Raw genomic sequence first — 23,203 nt, 5'->3', positions numbered from 1 at the left:
GATGACTGAGAACCTTCACAGACAAAAATGCAAAAGTCAGAGGGAATTCATGACGACGTTTATCAAATGTGAAGCTAGTTTGCTGCTGGTTCAGTGAATTTTGGTTGGAGAGAGACAAAACCTGCTGCTCAGAAACAAAAAGACGTAAAGACAGCGCGGACCCGACGCATCAGAATCAGCGAGCTGTCGGCTTTCAGCCCCGACGGCGTGTCCGTGTACGGCCGTCGTGAGAAAGCCGAGAAAGAGAAAGCTGATTCTGATGCGTCGGGTCAGCACTGTGTGTTTACGTCTTTGTGCAGAATCCGTGTACCTGCTCTCATTTACCGTTTGTTGAAATACTTTTGTGAGCTTTAACCTGAGATTCTGGCGTTTCTGGCCAAACACATTTATATTTAAAAGTCAGGATTTAATGAATCGATATGGCTTCATTCAAGCTCCTCACTTCTCTATCTGCCTGCACTTTCAACTGGACCACAGCCAATCAGAGACCATCTTTGATTGGTTTAGACCACGATAGGGGCATAATGTGTGTCTGCTGTTGACCACACGGAGACTTTCAGAGTTGCATACTTCTTTTTTTTACTACACTCGAACATTTGGTCGCACCATTGAAAAATTTGGTGGCATTTGTGACCAAGTTGGTCGCACTCTAGAGCCCTGCTATGTGATGAGTCCACACACTTTCAGTTGTCTGGCAAAACTAACACAAATCAGCAAAACAAATTTCTCTTTATTAAAACACAATGAAGACAGAATCAGAATATGAGGAGAGTGATGTTTATTATCCTTTACTACTGTCACGGTGTGCTGGGCGGTCGTGGCGGCCGTGCTGGGCGGTCGTGGCAGCGTGCCGTGCTGGACGTGCCGTGCTGTGTTAACATCTAAATGATTTACATCTATGTCCAAGTTTAAAAAAGACCATGACAACATGAAGAAATCTGAACTTGTGTTCTTCAGCTTTTTTTTTCAGTGAAGCTAATTGTGACCAACACGTGAGCATTTTGATCATGAAAGCTGTGACAAAGGTGATTTCTGTTGTAGAAAGATCCACGGGTGTGTTCAGCTGTGAGATCTGCTGTGAACAATGGACCATGACCCTCCCACCAGTCCACACACGTGGAACAGAATGAATCACACCTCAGTGCATCCTGTCACTTTGTACACCACAACATTTATTTGTCCTTTTATATTTACATGCATACCTATATCTCTATATTTATCTATTTATCTATCAATAAATCTGTTTCTACTCTCATTTTATGTGAGCGCTTGATGTTCGTTGTATATTTCCTGCTATGACAACTAAATTTCCCTCTGGGATTAATGAGGTTTCTTCTTCTTTATATTGTTTATTGGTGGTTAGCAAACAGCAAAATGGTGCATTAGCGCCACCAACTGATGTGGAGTGTCGATTCTGGTATCTGCCAAAGGGGGCTACTTTGATGAGTCAAAAGCTTAGAAGATATTTTGGTCCATAAGTTGATTTCATGATTTCTTTTTTTTTTTTGCGTGTTTGTACCATGCTTTCATTTCAGAGGGCAATGAGACATTAAACTGCATAATTTTCTGCATAATTTTCAATAAAAAACTTCTAAAACTTTTGCAGTTAAATTAAATGCTATGAGACAGATACAAATATTTGATGGAACTTTGCGAGCCTGGTTCGTCTTCATAATTAATAGAAATGACGCTTGCTTCGACTGATCCTGATTATTTATAAGGTCGAACATCTAACCTGCCAACGGTGCCGCGTAGTGGACGGCGGTCTGCACGGAGACGGGTTTTCGGTGAACTTCGGCTTAAATTGTCCACAGTCGAAAGATGCCGAGCTCGAGCGAAACTGTCCGGAACATCCGGCTGTAGCTTCTCAACATAAACAGCAATGGCGGAGGCAGCAGCAGCGTCAACGGCGGCTTCAGCAGTAACAGGCGGTTGGACAAAACACGTAACCTGCAGGTAGGACAAGACAATAGAACTAGCACATTCAGACGGCGATCGCACACCGTGCCGTTTGACGCCAGAATAACGCTGCCAGGGCAGCTTGTGAGTGATTGACGGGAATGTCTTTCAAGGGTCCGCTCAGCTGTTCGCGGAGCTAGCTGTAATGTTGTCATGTTCGCTGTGTTGTGGTCACACAGAGCCTGCTGTGCTAGTTTAGCCGCCGTCCTGCTAGCTACGCTTTCGACAATCGGATCGGCAACGCTGAACTGTAAAGCTAGTGTCACACAGCAGCCCCTCGACGAAAGCTCTGAAGCTAGTCTCAGCTAGCAGTTCTCACTAGTTTCACATTAAAACCAACAAACTAATCTGCGTTTAAACCAGCGGCTTTAACTAGTTGTTGCCTTTCGGTGTCATATCATCTGCTAGGTTCACATCCGGACCAAGCTAGCGCCGCGGTCCCTTAAACATGACCGCGATGGCGTTATGAGTATGAAAGTACAAGATGACATCGACACGCATTTGATTCGCCTACATCCAAGTGACGGGCTGGCTGCTTTTTAACGCTGACATTGGGCTCTAAAAGGAAACACGCTGTTTCATGTGTTAAGTAAACTTTGATTTCCTTTTGTATTTCCAGATATTTCATGCACGGTCTGTGCAAAGAAGGGGAGAACTGTCGTTATTCCCATGACCTGACCAGCAGCAAACCTGCCAGCATGATTTGCAAATTCTTTCAGAAGGGAAACTGCGCGTTTGGGGACCGTTGCAGGTAAAGACTGAACTGACACCAGAGCAGGAATGTGCACCTGAGCGAAACTGAGCTTGCATGTTCGTGCTGCGACGCAGCGGCCCTGCAACGTGTTTTCAGCTGAGAGCTGAGCTGCTTTCTAAAAGTGGCAGCATAGCGGGTTTGCTAGCAGGGCTTCTCAGAAGTGTCCCCCTCAAGTAGATGTGACACCCGAGACTGCGCCTTAATGTCAACATGTTGTTGGTCTGTGTGTGTGGCAGCTTTATGTGGGTCAGAATCACACATGAGGACCTGCTGTTTTACTGCATGAACTCTTGTATTTAAAATGACTGCCTGGGTCGTGCTGTGTATTTTACACGGTGGGACTCTGTCTGCAGAGGCCCAGATTAGTAGGATGACAGTTGCAGAACATGCATGGACAAATCTAATTAAAATCTGACAGAGTATGACTTGTTTGGAGTTTATCTTGTAGAAGGACTTGTGGCGGTTCTGTTTTAATTTAAATGTTAGTGAATATTTTTTTATTTATACACAAGTACGTACAAGCATTCGATTATTTATATTGACCATTGAAGATGGTGAATTTTCCAATTCCCAGCGTTCTGATTGCTTTAGATTGAATAAGTTATTATTTATTGTTACTGCTGCAGAAAGAATGAAAGAGGTGAGCAGCTAAATATAAACAAAATGTACAACAATATGTTTCCAGGCACTTTTCTTCTGTTCTTCTCAGTTTTAATGAAAATACAGTTGTACAGATCAAAACCTTTGTTAACAAGATGAAGATTGTTTCAGCCCTGCTTTGTTTTAGTACACAGCATGTTTGTATTATATTAATAAACAACAACATGTATACATACTAACGAGGCTCAAACATGCAGAGGTGTTTTTGAAAAGTGGATTAGGCTCCCAGCCGCCTCGTAGAGCCGGTGTCTGCTCCAGTTAGATCCTCTGAGCTGGTGAGTCAGTGTGAGGACCCCAGCAGCAGCAGGGACACAGCGGTTTCACACATACTCGCATCTTTCTTTAATAGCATTTTTGCCTTTATGAAATCCTCAGTTTGCTATGTAGTACTGAGTTACTGTTGTGTGTGTTGTTGTTGTTAAGTCACATTCATCCATACCTGTGACTGAGCTGCACCATGGAGGTGCTCTCGTTATTTTGGAGGCTCCACAGGCCTTCGCACCCTGCATTGAGAGTCCAGAGAAAGACTCTCGCTGTGGGGGTTTATTAAGGTTGAATTCCCTGGGCTCTATCTATTGTGATGCACTCTGTTTTGTTCTTTCACTGTCTGTCTCTCTGCTGCTTTCTCTTCTGCGGCCCCCAGGGCCAGACAGGGTGCACTGCAGCCTGCATGGCAATTGCATAATGCTCCATCTCTGTGTCTCTGTTTCTCTCTGTTGCTGGGTTCCCCAGGTTCACTGTGCTGCAGCTCCCTCCTCTCATTTCTTTATGCATTGCCTCAGCACAGCGCCCTCCCCTCCCCACTTATTCAACACTCCACAGTCTAGGAATAGTCTGGTTGTGCTCTGAGCTAGTCTAACAGAAAGGAGAAAAAACCATCAAGGGGAGAAAAAGATGCATAAAGTAACAAAAGCAGCAAATGTGCTGGTAATTAAGATTTACTCAGTAAATGACTAAAGAAAGCACCAGAAAAGCACGATGATGCCATATTGAGCTCACATTGAGTCACGGTACACGATTTGTACCTGATGCATGCAGTTGTTCAGAGATAGCACAGGCAGGACTGAGTTTATGCAATTCTGAACACAGGTAAAAGGAGAGCCACAGGGACGTTTTAACGCCAACAAATTATGGAATGGAAAGTGTGTGTGAGATCTAAAGGCTTACAAATAGCCTTACCTGAAATTTGGCTGCTTTCATTCAAAGTCATGTTTACCATGTGATCTCTGTCCCAGTTATAATGAAGCAATAATGTAATGAAGAGTTTTAGATCTCGCTGTAGAAGTCGCTCTCTGCAGTTTTACTTCTTGCTCTTGCAAAGGCTAGATGATGTTACAGGGAGGCAAATCTTTGGGTGCACAGTAGAGTATACCTACTGTCTCTGTGCACGGAGCTCCAGCTGCACAGGAGAAAGGGCTCCACGGGCTTACATATGTCGCCCAGTGGATAGCTGGCTGCTGGCTCCCCTTACTTAACCTCCTAAGACCTGAGCTCTTCCATGGCATACATTTTAAATTTCTCTTTGATATTTGGACATATTGGGACCCGATGAATGTAAAAACAAAGAATTACCAGATTTTTTTTTTTTTTTTTTTTTTGTATATAAGAAAAATGAGAGCCTCATATTCGTTTAAAACTTCGATAGAACAGTGGCAGTATGTAAGTGCATACCAGGCCCTTGCAGAGCAAAATTTAGTGTTTTGGTCTAGACAACCCAAAATGTGATGTCCACATATGTGGACGCCAGGAGGTTAAAGAACCACAAAGCTCAGATTATCTCAAGAACAATGAAATCCTTCATGAGAGCTCTTGTCCCTCAGCCATCACCATCCTGGATGCTGCTAAGTTAAAGACAGTCATATCCAATTTAACCTTTTATGTACAGTGTTTACTCCGTTGGTGTTTGCAATAATGGGGACTAGTGCAAAATAGAATTGTATGTGTTTACCAGCCAGCTGCTGCCACTGCATCTAAGGAGGTAGAGCAGGTCATCTACTGATGGAAGGTTGGTGGTTCAATCCCTGGCTCCCCCAGTCTATATGCCAAATAGCCTTTGTTAGATATTAACCCCAAGTTGCTCTCCGTTGCCTCCATCAGAGTGTGAATGTTAGCTAGAAAGCACTTAAAGCATAGAAGAAAATGCTTGTGTGGGATGTTGTATGAAGTTCTTCTGCACCAAACTCGTTCATCCATGTCTTTATGGAGCGTTCTTCGTGCACAGTCATGTTGGAACATAAAGGGCTCATCTCCAAACTGTTCCTGCAAAGTTAGGAGCATGACATTGTCCAGAGTTCCTGTCACTAAGGGACCTTGAAAAACAACCCCTTACCATTCCTCACTGCGGAGAACACATCTCCACACGTGGAAGCACGTGTTTTACACCACTGCATTGCACTTGTAATGTGAGGCTTGATGCTGTTGCTCGCCCTATCAGCCCCTTTCCATGAAACTCTCTGCGCACGGTTCTTGGGTTAATCTGAAGACCATAAGAAGTTTGGAGGTCTGCAGTGACTGACTCAGCAGGAGGTTTGTGACCTCTGCACCCTATTTTCCCCAGCGTGCCCCGACGCCGCTTATTTATTTATTTATTTATTTATTTATTTATTTATTTATTCCCCTTTTAAATGTGGCCTACCACCAGGGCTAACGCCACGAGTAATCTGTGGGTTGAACCTTATCAATAATTTCAAAAAAGGTTTAAATTAATGAAGTATTTAGTTATGTATTTCATTAATTAAATCAGCTGTTTACTTATTAGACAGTTTAATTGAACACTACACCGTCTGAGAAACCATGATGTGATCAGTAACAGTCTTTTCTTATTCTGTTCTGTTAGTATGAAGCACAGGCGTATGGATGAGTTTAGGGCTGGGCCATATCATACCGTTCACGGTGATACCGGTGTAACGTTGGGCAACGATAACAAAAAGGAAATATGGCGATAGAATATGGGTAAAACGCGCATGTGCAGTGCCTTTGTTTACATACGCACACGGCAGCGACGCAGAATGAGAAGAGCGAAAGCGGATCGTTGAATGAAACAGATGAACCAGAACTGGTTTGTAAAAATGCTGCAACTTCAACTGGTGTGGAACTGGTTTAGCTTTCGTCCGTCAGATACACAACAAAGCACTATTTTTGGTAGCGCATGCTAGCGGGCCGTCGTTATTACAGTGTTGTAGGGATGGGTATCGAAACCCGGTTCTTGTTGAGAACCGGTTCCCACTGTTTCAGTTCCTTGGAATCGTTTGCCATTTTTACAAACGATTCCCTTATCGATTCCAGTTTCCCCGAATGACATCACCACGTTGCGGAGCGTCAGTTACCTGGCAGGAAACATGGCGGCTCAAACGCTCAAAACTTTGGTTATACTTTACGAGAACGGATGACAACGGGGAAACTTGCAATACTTGCTAAGTAGATGCTTCATTTAAGGGAGGAAACACTACGAACATGCAAAAGCATTTGCTCACAAAACACGCGATGACCTTAAATGAATGTCGTGTTTTTAATTCCGCTCCGGACTCGTGAATCTCAACCAGCAGCAGCGGTAACGTTTGCACGTCCTCTCCCGTTAATGCGGCAGGTAAATAACCAACTAACAGTGCATATTATGTTAGCGCGATCTGCCTTATTACAAACCTGCCATTACTGTGCATTTAGTGACCATGATGAGACAGACAGAGTCTGGCTCAGATGCTGGCAGTTCTCGCTGCAGTCTGCCGGTAGCGTCTCCTTTCAGGCCAGGATAGACGAATGTCACCGAGCAGTGACTCAGTTTGTGGTCAAAGGTTTGCACCCGTTTGCCACAGCAGATGATTTTCAGTAAGTGAATGTGTTTAATTGTAGGCAGGGACATCACTGGATATTCTTGTGTAATTGCTACAGAATAATTGATGTTGTACTTTGTTATTGCTACAGAAGAATATTTATTTTATTATTTTACATTTACAATGTTTTTTCCTGGGGACCCTGTGACACCCCATTGAAGAGCCGTAGGCTGTGGATCTCTTAAGATCTCACTGTTGGGTTTGTAAGGCCATGTTACTCTTAAATTTCTATCTTGTTCAAAGAGAAGATATAAAACAAAGTTCTAAGCTAATCGACCTTAGTGTTCTCCTTTTTTTAAAAAGAATCGATAAAGAATCAAATCGTTAAACAGAATCAAAAATGGAATCGGAATCATGAAAATCTTATCAATACCCATCCCTACCGTGTTGTTTGGAAAATACGGCGCACTTAAAATCAATCCTTTGATTTTTCTGAAAGTCGACAGAGCCCCTTATAATCCCGTGTGCCTTATGTATGAACTCTGGTTGTGTTTACTGACCTGGAAACGATTTTATGTGCACGGCGCTCGAAAATCTGTCAAATGTTTCAGTACGACTTTGCTAAGCTACGAAGCCGCACCGCTTGATGGATTGTCGGAGCATTACGGCTATCGTAGGCGGAGCCTCGCGGAGTGATACGTACTGTGCTTCAACATAATATTACTGTATTGCGTGTGTATAACCTCTTAAGTTTTGTGGATATTATACATGGTTATGCTGCATACATGCATATAATGCATGGCGCCGAGTATGGCAGCCTCGTCGCGAGCTCCCCCAAGCAACAGCTGTTTTTTTGTGTTTAATTTTACTTTTCCTTTATTTTTTCACGAGTAGCACATGTCTCCTTGTGTACGACCGACAAACCTTACTGGACATAAAAGACGGACTTTCCCATCACTTTCCGGAGTTCAAGTTTTGCAACACGGACCCTCCGTTTGCAGACCCCCCCCCCCCAATTCATCTCACCTGAGACGCCTTTGTTCTCTGGCCCTGGAGGCCGCAAACGCCGACGCAGAGGGAGAAGATCTGGCGTTCTGGTTCGACTGAGACGGCGCACTAACAGACCACCGTTACCCAGTTTATTACTGGCTAATATGCAGTCTCTGGAGAACAAGCTGTGCGAGCTTCGGGCACGGATCTCATTCCAGTGAGAGATGCGGGACTGCTGCGTGATCTGCCTCACAGAAACCTGGCTATCAGACAAGGTACCGGACTCCGCAATACAACTGCCGGGGTTCTCCGTGCATCGCGCGGACAGGTCACAGGATCTTACTGGGAAAAGCAGAGGCGGTGGTGTGTGTTTCATGATCAACAACAGCTGGTGTGATTATGCAAACGTGCACCCGGTCTAATCCTTCTGCTCACCGGACCTGGAGTACCTGATTAAGTGCCGGCCATTCTGGCTACCGAGGTAATTCACAGCAGTGATTATTACGGCTGTTTACATTCCCTCACAAGCCGACACTGACCGAGCACTCAGGGAACTGTACAGCGCGATCAGCAGCGAGGAAACCGCACACCCAGAGGCGGCGTTTATCACGACCGGGGACTTTAACAAAGGAAACCTGAAGAAAGTTTCACCAAAACGCCACCAACACATCCATTTCAACACTCGTGGAGACCGGCTACTTGACCACTGCTACACCTCTTTCCGGGATGCGGTGATCGGCCAATCAGATCACCGCTCCATCCTGATCCTGCCTGCCTACAGGCAGAAGCTGAAACAGGAAGCTCCGACCCGGAGGGCGGTGCACTGTTGGACGGACCAATCGGAGTCTGCGCTGCGGGACTGTTTTGATCACGCGGACTGGGAAATGTTTCACGTGGCTGCTAGAGACATCGACGAGAACACAGACTCAGTCTGCGGATTTATCAGGAAATGCGTGGAAGATGTCGTCCCAGCCAGAACAGTTAAATCCTTCCCAAATCAAAAACCCTGGATTAACGGAGATGTTCGCGCGGCACTGGCGGCACGGAGCACCGCCTTTGCCTCCGCGAACACATCGGACTACAAACACGCACATTACCAACTCCGGAAGACGATCAAAGCAGCCAAACGTGAGTACAGGGACAGGGTGGAGCAACAGTTTGACAACCCTCGGAGTATGTGGCAGGGACTAAACACGATCGCAGACTTTAGAGGGAAAACCAGCACACCGCAGACCACGGCCTCTCTGTGTGAGGATCTAAACGTATTCTACGCTAGATTCGACACAGCGAACACCATGAGACCGGACAGTGTGCGCACCGCGGATGACGTCAGTGCGCACACTGTGTCTGAGGAGGATGTGCGGAAGTGCTTCAGGAAGGTGAACGCACGCAAAGCTACTGGTCCGGACGGGATTCCCGGCCGCGTCCTCAAGTCATGCGCGGCTCAGCTGGCTGGAGTGTTCACGCACATCTTCAACCTTTCCCTCTCTCTGTCTGTAGTCCCAGCCTGCTTCAAAATGGCCACCATCGTCCCTGTACCCAAATCCTCCACCATCTCCTCATTGAACGACTGGCGACCTGTAGCCCTGACCCCCATCGTGAGCAAATGCTTCGAGAAGCTGGTCAGGGACTTCATCTGCTCTGCACTACCCGACTCACTGGACCCTCTACAGTTTGCATACCGCCACAACAGGTCCACTGATGATGCCATAGCCCTGACACTACACACTGCCCTGTCACACCTGGAGAAGAGAGACACGTATGTGAGAATGCTGTTTGTAGATTACAGCTCAGCATTCAATACCATCGTTCCCTCGAAGCTGGACAGGAAACTGCAGGATCTAGGACTGAGCAGCTCCCTCTGCAGCTGGATCCTTAGCTTCCTGTCTGACAGACGCCAGGTGGTCAGACTGGGCAGCATCACCTCATCCCCCATCACACTGAACACTGGTGCTCCACAGGAGTGTGTACTGAGCCCTCTCCTGTACTCACTCTACACCTACGACTGCACAGCCACTAACAGCTCCAACATCATTGTGAAGTTTGCGGACGACACCACAGTGGTGGGTCTTATCACCAACGGTGATGAGACGGCTTACAGGGAGGAGGTCAGTGCCCTGACCCACTGGTGTCAAGACAACCATCTCACCCTCAACGTCGCAAAGACAAAGGAGTTGATAGTGGACTTCCAGAGGTGCAGAGAAGCACACACCCCCATCACCATCAACGGCGCTGCTGTGGCCCCGGCTGTTCCTGTTCCTTGGTGTACATCTGGCTGAGGATCTTACGTGGTCAGTACACACAAACAAAACAGTGAAGAAGGCGCAGCAGTGCCTCTTCTTCCTCAGGAGACTGAAAAGATTCAGCATGAGCCCCCGCATCCTCAGGACCTTCTATCGCTGTGCCATTGAGAGCATCCTCACTGGATGCATCACCACCTGGTACGGCAACAGCACCGCCTACAACTGCAAAGCTCTCCAGCGAGTAGTGCGGTGCTCTGAACGGATAATTGGAGGTGAGCTTCCCTCCCTCCAGGACATCTACAGGAAGCGGTGCCTGAGGAAAGCGGGGAGGATCATCAAGGACTCCAGTCACCCCAGCCATAAACTGTTCAGACTACTTCCATCAGGAAGGAGGTTCTGCAGCATCCGGTCCCGAACCAGCAGACTGAGAGACAGCTTCTTCCACCAGGCCATCAGACTGCTGAACACGTCATAGACACCTCAGCTTCACCACTGGAACTTCAACATTATGCACTCCATACTGTACAGTAATGCCACTGTTTTGCACATGTCTCAACTCTGTATATTTTTATATATTTTATTTATTGTTTACTCTATTTAATTTGTAAAATATGTGTACACACACACACACACACACACACACACACACACACACACACACACACACACACGTAGAAAAACACATTTAGTATACATCAGTATGCATATACTATTATATATTGTACATATATTTATTAGTCTCAGATGTAGCCATTCTTATATTTTGCTTGTTTTACGTTATTGTATTTTTGCACAACTCTGTTGCTTGTGAAGCTCGCACACAAGAATTTCACTCACATGTGCTGTACCAATGTACCTGCACATGTGATGTGACAATAAAAGTGATTTGATTTGCTGAGGATATGTCGGCCAATTTCTGTCAGCAAGGAATTTGCATTTGCACTGTTAATTTTTTATATAACTTTAATGCACTTAAACAGCTGCTTGTTTAAGTGAAAATACATTGTTTTTTTTTTTTTTTGTTTTTTTTGCACTAATAAAGTTGAGGAGTTGTAAAGTATTTTGTCTCGTGTCACTTATATCATCAGTTATATCGTTATCGCAAATTTTCAAATGTATATCGAGATAAATATTTTTGGTCATATCGCCCTGCTCTAGATGAGTTTGTCCTGTAAAGAGGCTCATGCAGCTCTCCAATGGCTGAAGTCGTGACAGAGCATCTTTATCAGCAGCAGCTGGGAACATCAAAGATAAGAGCGAGCCTCCCTCCAGAGCTTCTCCACTGCAATCGAGATTCCTGAACTTTGGAAACTTGTTGTTTTGGACTGAAAAAACTTTTGGACAGAAGCCGTTTTAGTTCCTGTTTGCGCCTTTTTTATTCATATTACTAGCACTTTAATTTGTATAACTTGATATTTTTTTTATTCTGACTATCACATTAAGTAATATTTAAAATACATTCGGTTATTTTCAAATTGATGTTTCCTGGATGATTATCTAATTTGCTGCGGGACGAGAGGCTGATCCTCACAGGTGGGCGGAGCAGGTGAGGTACTGGATCCTAGAACAGCAGGTTTGTCCACAGGAAGCGGAGATGAGAGAGAATAAAATAATCATTGACTAATCAAAGACAAACCGGCAGATTAGTCGGCAACCAAAATCATTTTAGTTGTAGCCCTACTGACCACTTTGTGGCTGAGTTGCTGTCATTCCCAATCGCGTCCACGTGGTAATAATACCACTGTAGTAATGAGGAAACTTGCCGATTAGACTCTTGCACAGGTGACCTCCCATCACGGTACCATGCTAGAATTCACGGAGCTCCTGAAAGCGACGCGTTCTTTCACAGATGTCTGTGGGAGCAGTTTGCAGGCCTGGCTGCTTGATTTTATACACCTGTGACTCCAGTGATGGAACACCTGAATGTAATTATGTGAATGACTAAACCTGGTGTATTGTTATTAAGCTCCTCCACTTGGGGCAGCGACTTGTCCCAGACTCAGAGTGGGTGCTCCACCCTTAAATGCATCAGAAACAAGTTGGAGTTTAGTCTTGTCCCTACTACGAGGAGCCAGGACTGAACCAACCTTCTGATTAATGTAACAAGAAGCGATGTGTTGTTTGTTTACTGCTACACTGTAACAGTCCTGGTGTGACGTTGTCGTTCTTCAGGTTTGAACACTCTAAACCAGTAAAGAACGAGGAACTGCCAGCCTCCCAGACGCTGCCGCTCGCCTCCGTCTCGCTGCCCAGTCCAGCAGATCCTGAGCCCAGTGGGCCGACGCCTGGACCAGTGGTGCCTGACTGGGTCAATGCTGCAGAGTTTGTTCCAGGACAGCCCTACTGTGGACGTGGTGAGCAGTCAGGATTGATAACATCACGATGTTTACTAATGCTGATGCTTTTGCTGTTATGGCGGAAACAACTTAATTATGCACACATGCTGTCACATCGGTGTTTTGTTTTCCTGACATTTAAACCCAAATAATGTGTGCGGCGCCCAGCCTGCCAGCCCGCGAGGGTTGAGCTCCAGGAACAACTATGAACATGCAAAACTGCATGAGCAAAGAATGTGAAGCTCAAAATGCTCCACTTTAATGATGCTGTGCTCCATCTGAAAACGCAGAGGAACTTCAGTTAAGTGTGTGTGTGTGTGTGTGTGTGTGTGTGTGTGTGTGTGTGTCTGTGTGTGTGTGTGTGTGCAGCTGAGCCAGCGACTGTGGAGAGCACAGTCCCTCTCATTGAGGAGCTTGACCGTGATCCTGCGCTGGACAACGAAGATTTGAGGAAGCAGCTCTGTCCGTATGCTGCTGTCGGAGAGTGCCGCTATGGAATCAACTGTGCTTATCTCCATGGCGATGTGTGTGACATGTGTGGCCTCCAGGTGCTCCACCCCTCTGACAACACTCAGCGCTCAGAGCATACCAAGGTAACCGTTACAGCACGGCCTGCTGGTGGTGCACAAATTCCATCACAGTCTTTCTGCAATCGTTTTATTGCACAAACTCGATGATGGAAACCAGAAACCTTTGAGACGCACCTTACTTAAACCTTTAAGGCCATCGGCGCGTGCACGCCCCATTTTACGCAACGATTTTAAAATCCTGGTGGAATTGCAACCACATAGGCTAGTGCAATTATTATTATTGTTATTGTTGTTGTTGTTGTTTTTGCATGTGAAACTGGAGCAGTTGTACTTGTGTAAGATGGATTCAGCTTGTCCCGGGTCGCAGTTTCCTTCCACAAACGGTTTTGCAAAAATCATGTAAAAAGCGCTGACAACAACAAAAACATTATAATCCAGAAACATCTGATCTGATCAGCTGTTCGTAGCACTTCCTACTTTAGAATAAATGTCAGCGCGAACTATCACACGTCTGCCCTTACGTGCAGAAACTGGAAGTGTCATTTTTCGTGGGAAACGGTTTTTTTTTTATGCTGGTTTTGTTTTTTGGGTTTTTTTGTTTGTTTTTCCTGCAGTTGATAAAAATTAGTGTATCCCAAAAATGAAACTATGACGACACAATAAATTTCCTGCGCTTGGAAACTATTTTGTGCGACTTTTTTGCGTAACAGTCATGAGGGACGTCCCTCTGACGTTTCTCTAACTAGAAATATGTGCAAAAAAAAGATTTTCAATGTTTTTGTAGTTTATTGCACTTTTTTTTTTGCAATTTATGTCGTTACTATGGGCTTAATGCAAACATATTATTAAAATCTGGGACATAATGGCGGCATGTAAAAACATAGATAAGCTCTGGTTGTGGTGGGCTTCAAAGGGGACATTTCACTAACTGTAGGTGGGTGTATATGTATGTGAGCTTGTGTTTCCAGTTGGTCCCCTCCACCCTGGAAAACCAACAATTCAGAGAAATCATTAAAATCCCAGACTCGCACATTCGTGCCCATGAGTGCGTGTAAATGCAGCCGTGGATTTCTTTTTAAGATTCTTCAACCCGTCCTCTGGATCTGTCAGTGTTACTCCTGCCTGAATGCAGTCTGACAAAACACCGCCCAACTTACAAGAAGCTGATTAAAGCCAGAAATGTTCTGCATGCAGTGAAGGCCTCTGTGTTGATTCCTCAGCTTACTGAAGGTCATTCCCTGTTGTAGGCGTGCATTGAAGCCCATGAGAAAGACATGGAGATATCATTTGCCATCCAGCGCAGCAAGGACATGATGTGCGGCGTGTGCATGGAGGTGGTGTTTGAGAAGGTCAACCTTAGCGAGCGCCGCTTTGGCATCCTCTCCAACTGCAACCACTGCTACTGTCTGAAGTGCATTCGCAAGTGGAGGAGTGCCAAGCAGTTTGAGAGCAAAATCATCAAGTAAGTGCTTCAGTCTGTTGTGGACAAAGTGGAAGTGACAGGTGTGGGTGTGGAGTAAGAGTCTGCAGGACATCAGAGCTTGTTGTTTCACGGCTGGTCAGGGTGGACAGTTCCAGCCTTTGTAAAGGGTTCTTTAGGCGCTTTTCTCCTCTACCTGAGCGCTCAAAGCATTTATACAACTCGCCTCGTTCACTCATTCATACTAGCAAGGACGGGAGCGTGAGGATTTTTGACAGCAGCCAGGGATCAAACCGAGATGAGCTGCTCCACCTCCTGAGCTACAGCCAGCTCACACACCCGAGTGTCCACTCTGTAAAGGCTCTTTGAATATGTAGCTGCAGAAAGTGGAATGCAAAAATGCTTATAGGCAGAACGATGCTTATAGAAAACATCAGGTTCATCGCAGATCTGTCAAGAAAACACATGTCAGCTCTTTCAGTACGACACTAGCCGAGGTCTGTGGCTGCTAACCCTGCTCTCAGGGTGGAGCAGGTTGTCTGAACCAACAGGATGATGGTTTGATCCCCAGCTGTTCTAGTGTGAGTGCATGCTTGCTGTGCTTTATTCAGGTCCATTTTATTTATATAAATATTAATCACAAAGCCATTTTATATTGTCAGATAATGAGACTGGGTCAAAACAAAAATAATCTTTCTTTTTCTTTTTTGGGGCAGGTCTTGTCCAGAGTGTCGAATCACATCCAATTTTGTCATCCCAAGTGAGTACTGGGTGGAAGATAAGGACGACAAGCAGAAACTCATCCAGAAATACAAAGACGGCATGGGGTAGGGTTTGCATGACACGCCCACACTCACTAAAGAGCATCGCTGCTGCAACGAGGCGTCGCACCATCTCATGTATACACAACATATTGTGTAGTGTGGGAAACGGTGACACAGAGTTGTTGTTCATCTTTAGTTTGACTAAACTAAACGAGAATGCAGTAGGAGCAGGACTGAAGCTGAAGCTTTAAGGCAGGTTTTATAACTCTGCAGCTGGCCGACGACAGCAAGTTAACTCTGCAGGAAGAAGAAGCAGATTTTTGAATAGGAAGCTGTGATCAGAGTCACAGCAGTGGGATGGTGAGCGCACAGTGTGGGGAGTCGTGATCGGAAACTGAAACACACGAGGATTAGCTGTCCTGGTGTGAGCTGTCGAGACGGCATCTTTATTCTCTGGTTTCCTCTTTGCCTTCTCCAGAAGTAAACCATGCCGATACTTTGACGAGGGTCGTGGAACGTGCCCCTTTGGCTCAAACTGCTTCTACAAGCACGCCTTTCCTGACGGGCGGCTGGAGGAAGCTCAGCCTCAGCGAAGACAGACTGGATCCAACAGCAGGAACCGGGTAACTTTTTCTGAACTCTTTCATATCATAGCTGGACAGGAGAGTGTGTTTATCTTCTGCTCTGGACACCCACTGCAAGGGAGTGGTGTGGGGGGGTGGGGGAGGTGGGGCACGAGCAGTAGGTGTGTTGTAGAGGGAAGAAAAACCTTCAGCATTGGATTAGCAACTCCTCCCAGCTCAATTTCAGCTCGTAGGAGTGTGAAAGGTCACGAGACGGCCAAGAGTGACACAGAACACCGTCACAGCTATAAGATGCACCGACTCAGTGTTCATACGCTGCAACCACTGTCTTAAAAGGAAGGAAGGAAGGAAGGAAGGGTACAAAGGAAGGGTACAAAGGAAGGGTAGCTGGAAGGCGACGATGGTGCAGGAAACATTAGAAGCAGCCGTGAAATAAAAACAGGAAAACGTGGCTACACTGTGTCCACATGGTTAAAAGCACAAATGTGTTTCGTTTGTGAGTTTTCTTGCGGTTCCTTTCAGAACTCGAGGCGAACGCCGCTGTGGGACATCCTCGACGAGCGGGAAAGCACCGACTCCTTCGACAACGAGGACGAGGAGATGGTAACGTTCGAGCTGAGCGACATGCTCCTCATGCTGCTCGCCGCGGGAACCGACGACGAGGTGACCGATTCAGAGGACGAGTGGGACTTGTTTCACGAGGAGCTGGACGATTTCTATGAGATTTACCTATAGCAGCCCCGACCGCCGGCGCCCTACATCCACCCCTCACCTCCCCGTATATACTAGACACTAGAATGGACTGTCTTGTGCGAGTGATGGACAGTAGCTTTCCCTCCACCCCTGTATTGTGGCAGTGCCTTTAAGCAGGCCATTAATAATGAACTTCTAAAATATTTAAAAAACAAAAAAAAGGAAAAACCAACAAGTCGGTGCACTCGTGCTAAACATTTTCTAGACATTTATTCTTGTGAGTCTTTCTCGTGTGGTTCATGTTAAAAAGAAACGATAAAAGAACTCGGTATAAAATTTAACAAAGCTTATAACTTTCTTCAAATAATAAAAATTGTCAAGTTTATTTGTGGGCGAGGGTTTGACTTCTTATCTAGCCAGGTGTTTGTACATAATCCTGAGACTTTACACTCGAGCTTACTCGGCACCATTTACTGTAATCGTGAGGCCGTGTTGTAAGATTTTATAGATGGTTTTTGAAGATCCCAATCTTTTTCTTTATGAACGCTGATGACAGCAAATATATTGTGCAGATGGTTAATAAATTAGCTGTAATGACGACATCTTCCACCGCCACATATTTCCTACAGTTCACGCCATTGAAGCATTTTATACCTCAACATAAACTGTAGAAAATCCAATCGATGGACTAAAGTGCCCTGATGCAGGACGGGCGTCTTTGTTACCGTCAGGCTTCACTTATTGAACAGCTCCAAAAACTCAGAGCAAACAAAGGAGTTTGTTGTTTGGAACAAATTAGGTCCACATTGTGACTGATGGCAGCTGAACAAAGGTTTGGGCGTCGGGCGTTCTTCAGGAAACCCTCCTGAGGCTGCGTGTCGCCTGTTTCTCACCTGAGACGTTGAGCTCAGATCTCTCTGACACATCAGTGTGATTCTCACTGTTACTGTTAGTACTACTGAACAAAACGCAAGTGTGTCGAAGCCACTAGTGGACAGAGTCCGTGAGCTGCTCAATAACCGAAGCGTCTGCTAACCCCGTGCACCCGACGGAGCGGTCTGTGGGTGATCACCTGTATTTGGACATGAGGAGAGTATTTGCCCCGTACGTGCCAGCTGCAGTATCAGTCAGATAAATGATGTAAGCATGGACACTTTTGAAAACTACCAGCCTCTAACCCCAACCCCGGGGCCTCGAGGTAGCGCAGAGCAAGCCCTCCCAGAACCAGCTCCAAAGTCACTGCTTGAGCTCAAACGGACTTCAGTAAGCCTTGAAGCTGAGACGCTGACCCACACTCCTGACAGCTGGTGCTGACTTGTTGAATGCCACTGGAATGCATATGTTTATACTGAAATGAGTGTTTTCAATGTTCCACAGCCATCCATCTTAACTTGACATTAAAGTTTAAAAATCTTCCTGCTGTGTCGACTTCGTTCATGGATCAGCTTTACTCTGATTCTGATTAGTAGCTGTTTTTAAGAACAAATTTCAGCCTTTGTCACTTTTGTGCGATATAAAACAACAACTCTCATTTAGCTTTACTTGAATGTGTTTTGGATAATTGTCCTCCGGCCTGTGCCTGACGTCTCTGCTTGCTGGAGTTCTTGAACAGCCTTCGGTGCAGAATTCCTTCAGTTGCGAGACATTTAAAAATGTTCTTGAAATTCTAATGAATATTTCCGATGGTGCTAAATGTGTAAACCAGCTGCTGGTCAAACTCGTATGGCCCTTTTTGTGTGGAGATTCAAACTGGGGGTGTCCACGGACTTCTTTTCATGTGCTGTTGTAATGAATTTGTCCCAAATAACAGGCGGTTTACGGTTGCGTATCGATCGTTTCGTAACCTCCTTGCCACCCAAAGTCCTACAAACCTTTATTTAGGAAAGCTTTTTTTTTATTTTTACTTTTTGGCTGGCTGACCAAAATTACAGCGCGCAGCATCGACTCATCCAAGAGGTCAGAAAAGTCCCCAGAACAACATCCACAGAACTGCCGGCCTCAGTTAAAGTCAGTGTTCATGGCTCCATCATAAGAAACTGGACAGAGTGTCCTGCATGGCAGAGCCCCAAGATAAAAACCACTGCTGAGCAACAGGAACGTAAAGGTCATCCTGATGACCCCCGAGATGCTCTGTGGGCTGACAGACAACAGTTCAACTTTTTGGAAGGTGTGTCCTGTTACATCTGGCGTAAAAATAACATTTCAGCAGAGGAAGATCATGCCATGGATCAGCCAACATGCTGTTCTGTGGGAAATGGAGCCACGAATTGGTGCTGCAGAGAGTGGCACAACCAGTTAATAGGTTTAGGTTTTCCACACAGGGCCAGGTAGGTCTGGATTTATTTCCCCTTAATGAACACCTGAAAGAGGAATCAGACGAACGAACATTTGGTTGATTTAAGTCCAATCAACTTCATATTTGAACGGAAGAAAAAACTAAGCTGATGAAAATTTAAAGTGAAATCTAATATCAACAGTAAAAAAAAAATATCTGGGTTTTTTGCATCTTTACATGAATGTTTAGATCTGAATTTAACTCCGTTTGTTCACAATTTAATATATTTTGTATACAAGGAAGAGAGAAACCAAAGAACTGATCTGCTGTCAGGGATTCATCCACAGTGTCACAACCCCACCGTGAAGTGAAAGTGGAGTCAAAGAAATGCTGCTGGAGAGTCTTTTGAGGGTTTTATGAGATATACTGTTTATTCACAGGAGACCATAAACCAGTAAAGAAAGAGCTGTGACACACGTCCTTCTTCATTAACATTTCGGCTCCTTTGCGCTTCTTTGGTTCGTCTTCTGCAGCTCGGATTAAAAGGTAAAATGTGATCATCTCGGTTAAAAGGAGGGAGGGAGGAGCGGACTGGGCCAGTGCCCTGTACTGTCTGTGGTCATTTATGACAGCTCCCGTACGCCAGATGGCCAGTCCGGCCGTGATGGGCGGCTTGACACAGACTGTTGCTTTAGGAGGAACTCCAGTCCTGTTTGCTCGGAATATGTCTGTTTGTTAATGCTCCAAAATGTAGGTGTGATCTGAAATCCTCCTTTCGGATTAAAGAGGTCTCTGGTCTTTAAAAAGGACTCATTTTCAGTTTTGCTCTTACGCGCGTGCACCTGATGGAGAGGGGACTGGGCGAACATTGAAGCCTGATCTGACCCAACGGCAGCACATGATCTAAGAAACCGAAACTAACAGCAACTACACCGCAATCAAAGCCTTTTCAACAGCAAACCACTATTGTTACATTCTTAGACGTGAACGTGTGTGAGAAACGAATGGAAATGAGCGCAAAAGCAGAGGGAGGTGGAATCCGTTCCACTAGTCCGTGCCTTTCTTTGCGCCTGGCTGGTTCTCTCCACCTTTAAAGCAGCTAGAGGGAAGAAAACAGTCGAGAGGGAGGCGACAGCGCAAATACAATGGTCACTGAAACTGCAAAAGACAATCCGAAGGCCGATTATTTCCCACCCGAAGCGAGCGATTGCCCCAACTCTCCCATCTCATTTTCCTCCGAAGACGGCCAGCTAAGCAGGAGGCGCGACACCCAGACCACCAGCGGCAGCATCATCCCGGAGGACAGCGGCAGCATCCAGGCCCTGGTCACCTCATCCGCAGCCGCCGCCAGCATCATGACATCAGGGGAGTTCGTGCAGTCCGCTCCCCTGCTGGCGCACAAATCCAAGAGGAGCATGCTGTACAAGGCGCTGTGCTTCCTCCTCCTCATCTTCCAGGGCGGCGTTCTGGATTTCTACCTCATCATCTTCACGGACCTGTACTGGTGCTCGTGGATAGCCACGGACCTCGTGGTGATTTCGGGCTGGGGGATTTTCTTCATGAAGAACGCGCGGAGTAAGAGGGAGCGGGCCTGCGGCTTTCACCAGAAAAGCTCCATTTTCGGCTGCAACCTCGGAGAGTTCACCTACGCCTACCTTGCATGGCTCATCTACGTCATCGCCTGCACCCCTAAGGTGGTGCTCATCCTGGAGACCTCCATCCTGGAGCTGATCACGTTAAAGGTCCCGTTCGGAGCGACCGGCTTCAAAATCGTCATGCTGCTGTCTGCGCCGCTGCTCTTCTGCCTCATCAACTCCATCATCGAGGACCTGAACGGTTCGACGCGGCACCACTCCCAGAGCTGCTTCATGGGCACCTGCCTGGACCTGCTGGACAGCTTCACGCTTGTGGAGATGCTGCTAAGGAACGAGATCCCCACGCTTTATCTTAAATACACCGTGATCTCGGTGTACTTTGTGGCCCTGGCCGTGCCGGTGGTCTGGCTGTACGAGCTCACGGCGTCCGAGCTGCGCTGCAGGTGGCTTTGGGCCCGTTTCTCCACGGGCCTGGTGGTTAATGCGCCCCTGCTGGTGGTCAGGTGTTTCCAGGTCTACATCTACAAGATGCCGGTGTCGGTGTTCATGTTCAAAAACATCTTCTTCTTGGCCTGTAAGCTACTGGAGCTGCTGGAGCAGTGTGTGGCGTTCCGGGGGGTCCGCAGGCTGGCTGGCGGCAGCAACCCGGCCCAGTTCTCCCACTGCGTGTCCGAGAACGACATGTGTCCGCACGGGTATGTCAATACTCTGGCTGTGGCTCAGTCCTAGAGCCGTGGCGGCCGTCTCTGCCTGTGACGGCAGGACAGACATAGCTGGAACCTGGAAAATCCCAAATACCACCGAGTGTCCGCCTCGGGATGCTGGCTTTTGGATTCACGTCCACGCGATAAGCAAAGCAGGTATCAGACACGCAGGCAACAATAAAATAAGCAGTGCAGATGATGGCATTTAGCTGCTAAATAATAGACAAAAAACAAAACCAATTTTCTAATCAGACTGAAAAAACGAAATCTTATCTCCCGTGGTGAGCTCCTGTTGGGCCTCCCAGCTGCATCTCAACATAAAGTATTATTAAAGGGCCTTGAAGAGGCTCCGCCTCTGTGTTACCACTAACAGAGGTGTCATTCGTGGGAAGACAAACGTTCAGCATAAAATAAAAAAACGGGGTAAAGGCAGAAATTCCATCAACTGGAGGCTGTGGAGGCCTAATGTGCTAATTCAGGTCTTTCTGTGTTAGTGGGCCCAAAGGCAGCTACGTGATGATCTCATTATTTCAGTGACTGTGATTTGAAATCTTTATTTCCAAAGCAGCTCCAGGGTCACCAAGCGCTGTCAGACTACAAGCCAGGCTCGACTCGCTAATTAAACCGCAGGGACCACATTTGGCCTTTGTTATCAATCGATGATGCTTACTACCAAACGACTTTGTGATTAATCACATGCAGAGCTGTGAAACAGTATCTGACCCTGATTTCTTTTTTGTCGCTGTTCGCATGTTTGTCACTTCTCTGTTTCAGATCATCAGACTTTCTGATTCTAATATGATTTAAAAATAACCCGTCTGAATACAAAATGTACTTTTATATGAGGAATGATGATTTTATTTATTGTTGGAAAACGTCAAACCTACCTGGACCTGTGTGAAAAGGGGACTGCCCCCCTAAAGCTAATAACTGGCTGTGCCACTCTTGGCAGCAACAACTGAAATCAAGTGTTTGCAATAACTGCCAGTGAGTTTAACTTCACTGTGGAGCAACTTTTCCATCAGGACTTACATCGGCCAGTCAAAAAACCTTCATGTTTTTTACCATTTAGAGGTGGACTTGCTGGTGTCCTGCTGCATAAAACCACTGTAGAGCTGAGCGTTCCCGGGAAGGTTCACCACTGTTCCAGGTTTTCTTGGTGGACGGCGTTATGGTTTCCCAAAGCCTTTGACATTGTAACCCTGTCAAGCGTCCTTCTTTCACCTGTGTCCTGATGCTTTCCTTGTAGCCTGCGTCACTTTGTCAGACGCGTTCTGTGTAATGGAGTTTTTGATTGAACAGGTCTGACCTGAAACAGGTAAACGTGACAAATATGCAAACAAAAAAGAAACAAGGAAACACTTTAACGAATACTTTTTCACACTGCTGTACACGAAGGTTTGTCTGCTTTCAATACAAGTGTGAGCAGTTCTGTTGAATCCGCGGCCATATTGCAGGTGGTGGTGATGTCACACATGTTGCTCAGACGGAGGAGAAAAACACGATATAAGAAACGGCCCGTTTTACACAAATGACTTATTACTTGACAGGATGACGTTATTTTCAGAGCAGCGCGTTCCCATTTATGTTGGAAAGTGGAAATGATGTCGCGTACCTGCCTGTGACAGCAGCTAAACTCGATGAGCTTTCTGCGTTTGGGGCAGACGGCGCTCAACGTAAGAGGTAAACGGATTTTCCAGTTTCTGGACATGCCTGGTGTCACCTGTACCAGCCTTACAACGAGCCCTCTTCAGACCAGCCAACAGGTGCTACAGTCAGACACCTGCAGGGGACTCACAACACTGCTGTGTGTGTTCAGCCTACGACCTCCGAGGGACAGCAGCTGGACTGTGCTGAGATCAAACTGCAATTTGAAAACTCCAGATTTAATTCCTAACGCCGGGCTCTGCTCCACCTAATGTACAT

At 46.2% G+C, this 23,203-nt stretch overlaps 2 protein-coding genes across 2 annotated transcripts; both read left to right on the top strand.

The window, feature by feature from the left end:
* Positions 1–1,833: 1,833 nt before the first annotated feature.
* mkrn1 (makorin, ring finger protein, 1) lies at positions 1,834–18,118 on the top strand. Its single transcript, XM_040015017.1, has 8 exons — positions 1,834–1,956; positions 2,579–2,710; positions 12,549–12,730; positions 13,082–13,305; positions 14,490–14,704; positions 15,379–15,489; positions 15,905–16,049; positions 16,533–18,118. Exons 1-8 carry the CDS (start codon positions 1,883–1,885, stop codon positions 16,743–16,745), a joined length of 1,296 nt encoding a protein of 431 aa, XP_039870951.1. The 5' UTR covers positions 1,834–1,882; the 3' UTR covers positions 16,746–18,118.
* Positions 18,119–18,233: 115 nt separating this feature from the next.
* tmem121b (transmembrane protein 121B) lies at positions 18,234–22,617 on the top strand. The gene has a single exon (XM_040015018.1). The coding sequence runs from the start codon at positions 20,124–20,126 to the stop codon at positions 21,300–21,302; it is 1,179 nt and encodes a 392-aa protein (XP_039870952.1). The 5' UTR covers positions 18,234–20,123; the 3' UTR covers positions 21,303–22,617.
* Positions 22,618–23,203: the final 586 nt, after the last annotated feature.

This window comes from Simochromis diagramma, unplaced genomic scaffold (assembly GCF_900408965.1).
Source record: "Simochromis diagramma unplaced genomic scaffold, fSimDia1.1 OVJJ01000453.1, whole genome shotgun sequence".
NCBI lineage: Eukaryota > Metazoa > Chordata > Actinopteri > Cichliformes > Cichlidae > Simochromis > Simochromis diagramma.
The sequence above is the reverse complement of the archived record's forward strand: the minus strand, read 5'-3'. Positions and strand labels throughout refer to the sequence as shown.

Bases quoted from the DNA above. Each gene is read 5' to 3' on its own strand.
- tmem121b (XM_040015018.1), top strand. From the start codon at position 20,124: ATGGTCACTGAAACTGCAAAAGACAATCCGAAGGCCGATTATTTCCCA.
- mkrn1 (XM_040015017.1), top strand. From the start codon at position 1,883: ATGGCGGAGGCAGCAGCAGCGTCAACGGCGGCTTCAGCAGTAACAGGC. The intron at 2,711-12,548 runs GTAAAGACTGAA...GTCGTTCTTCAG, and splicing joins GCGTTTGGGGACCGTTGCAG to GTTTGAACACTCTAAACCAG. The intron at 12,731-13,081 runs GTGAGCAGTCAG...GTGTGTGTGCAG, and splicing joins ACAGCCCTACTGTGGACGTG to CTGAGCCAGCGACTGTGGAG.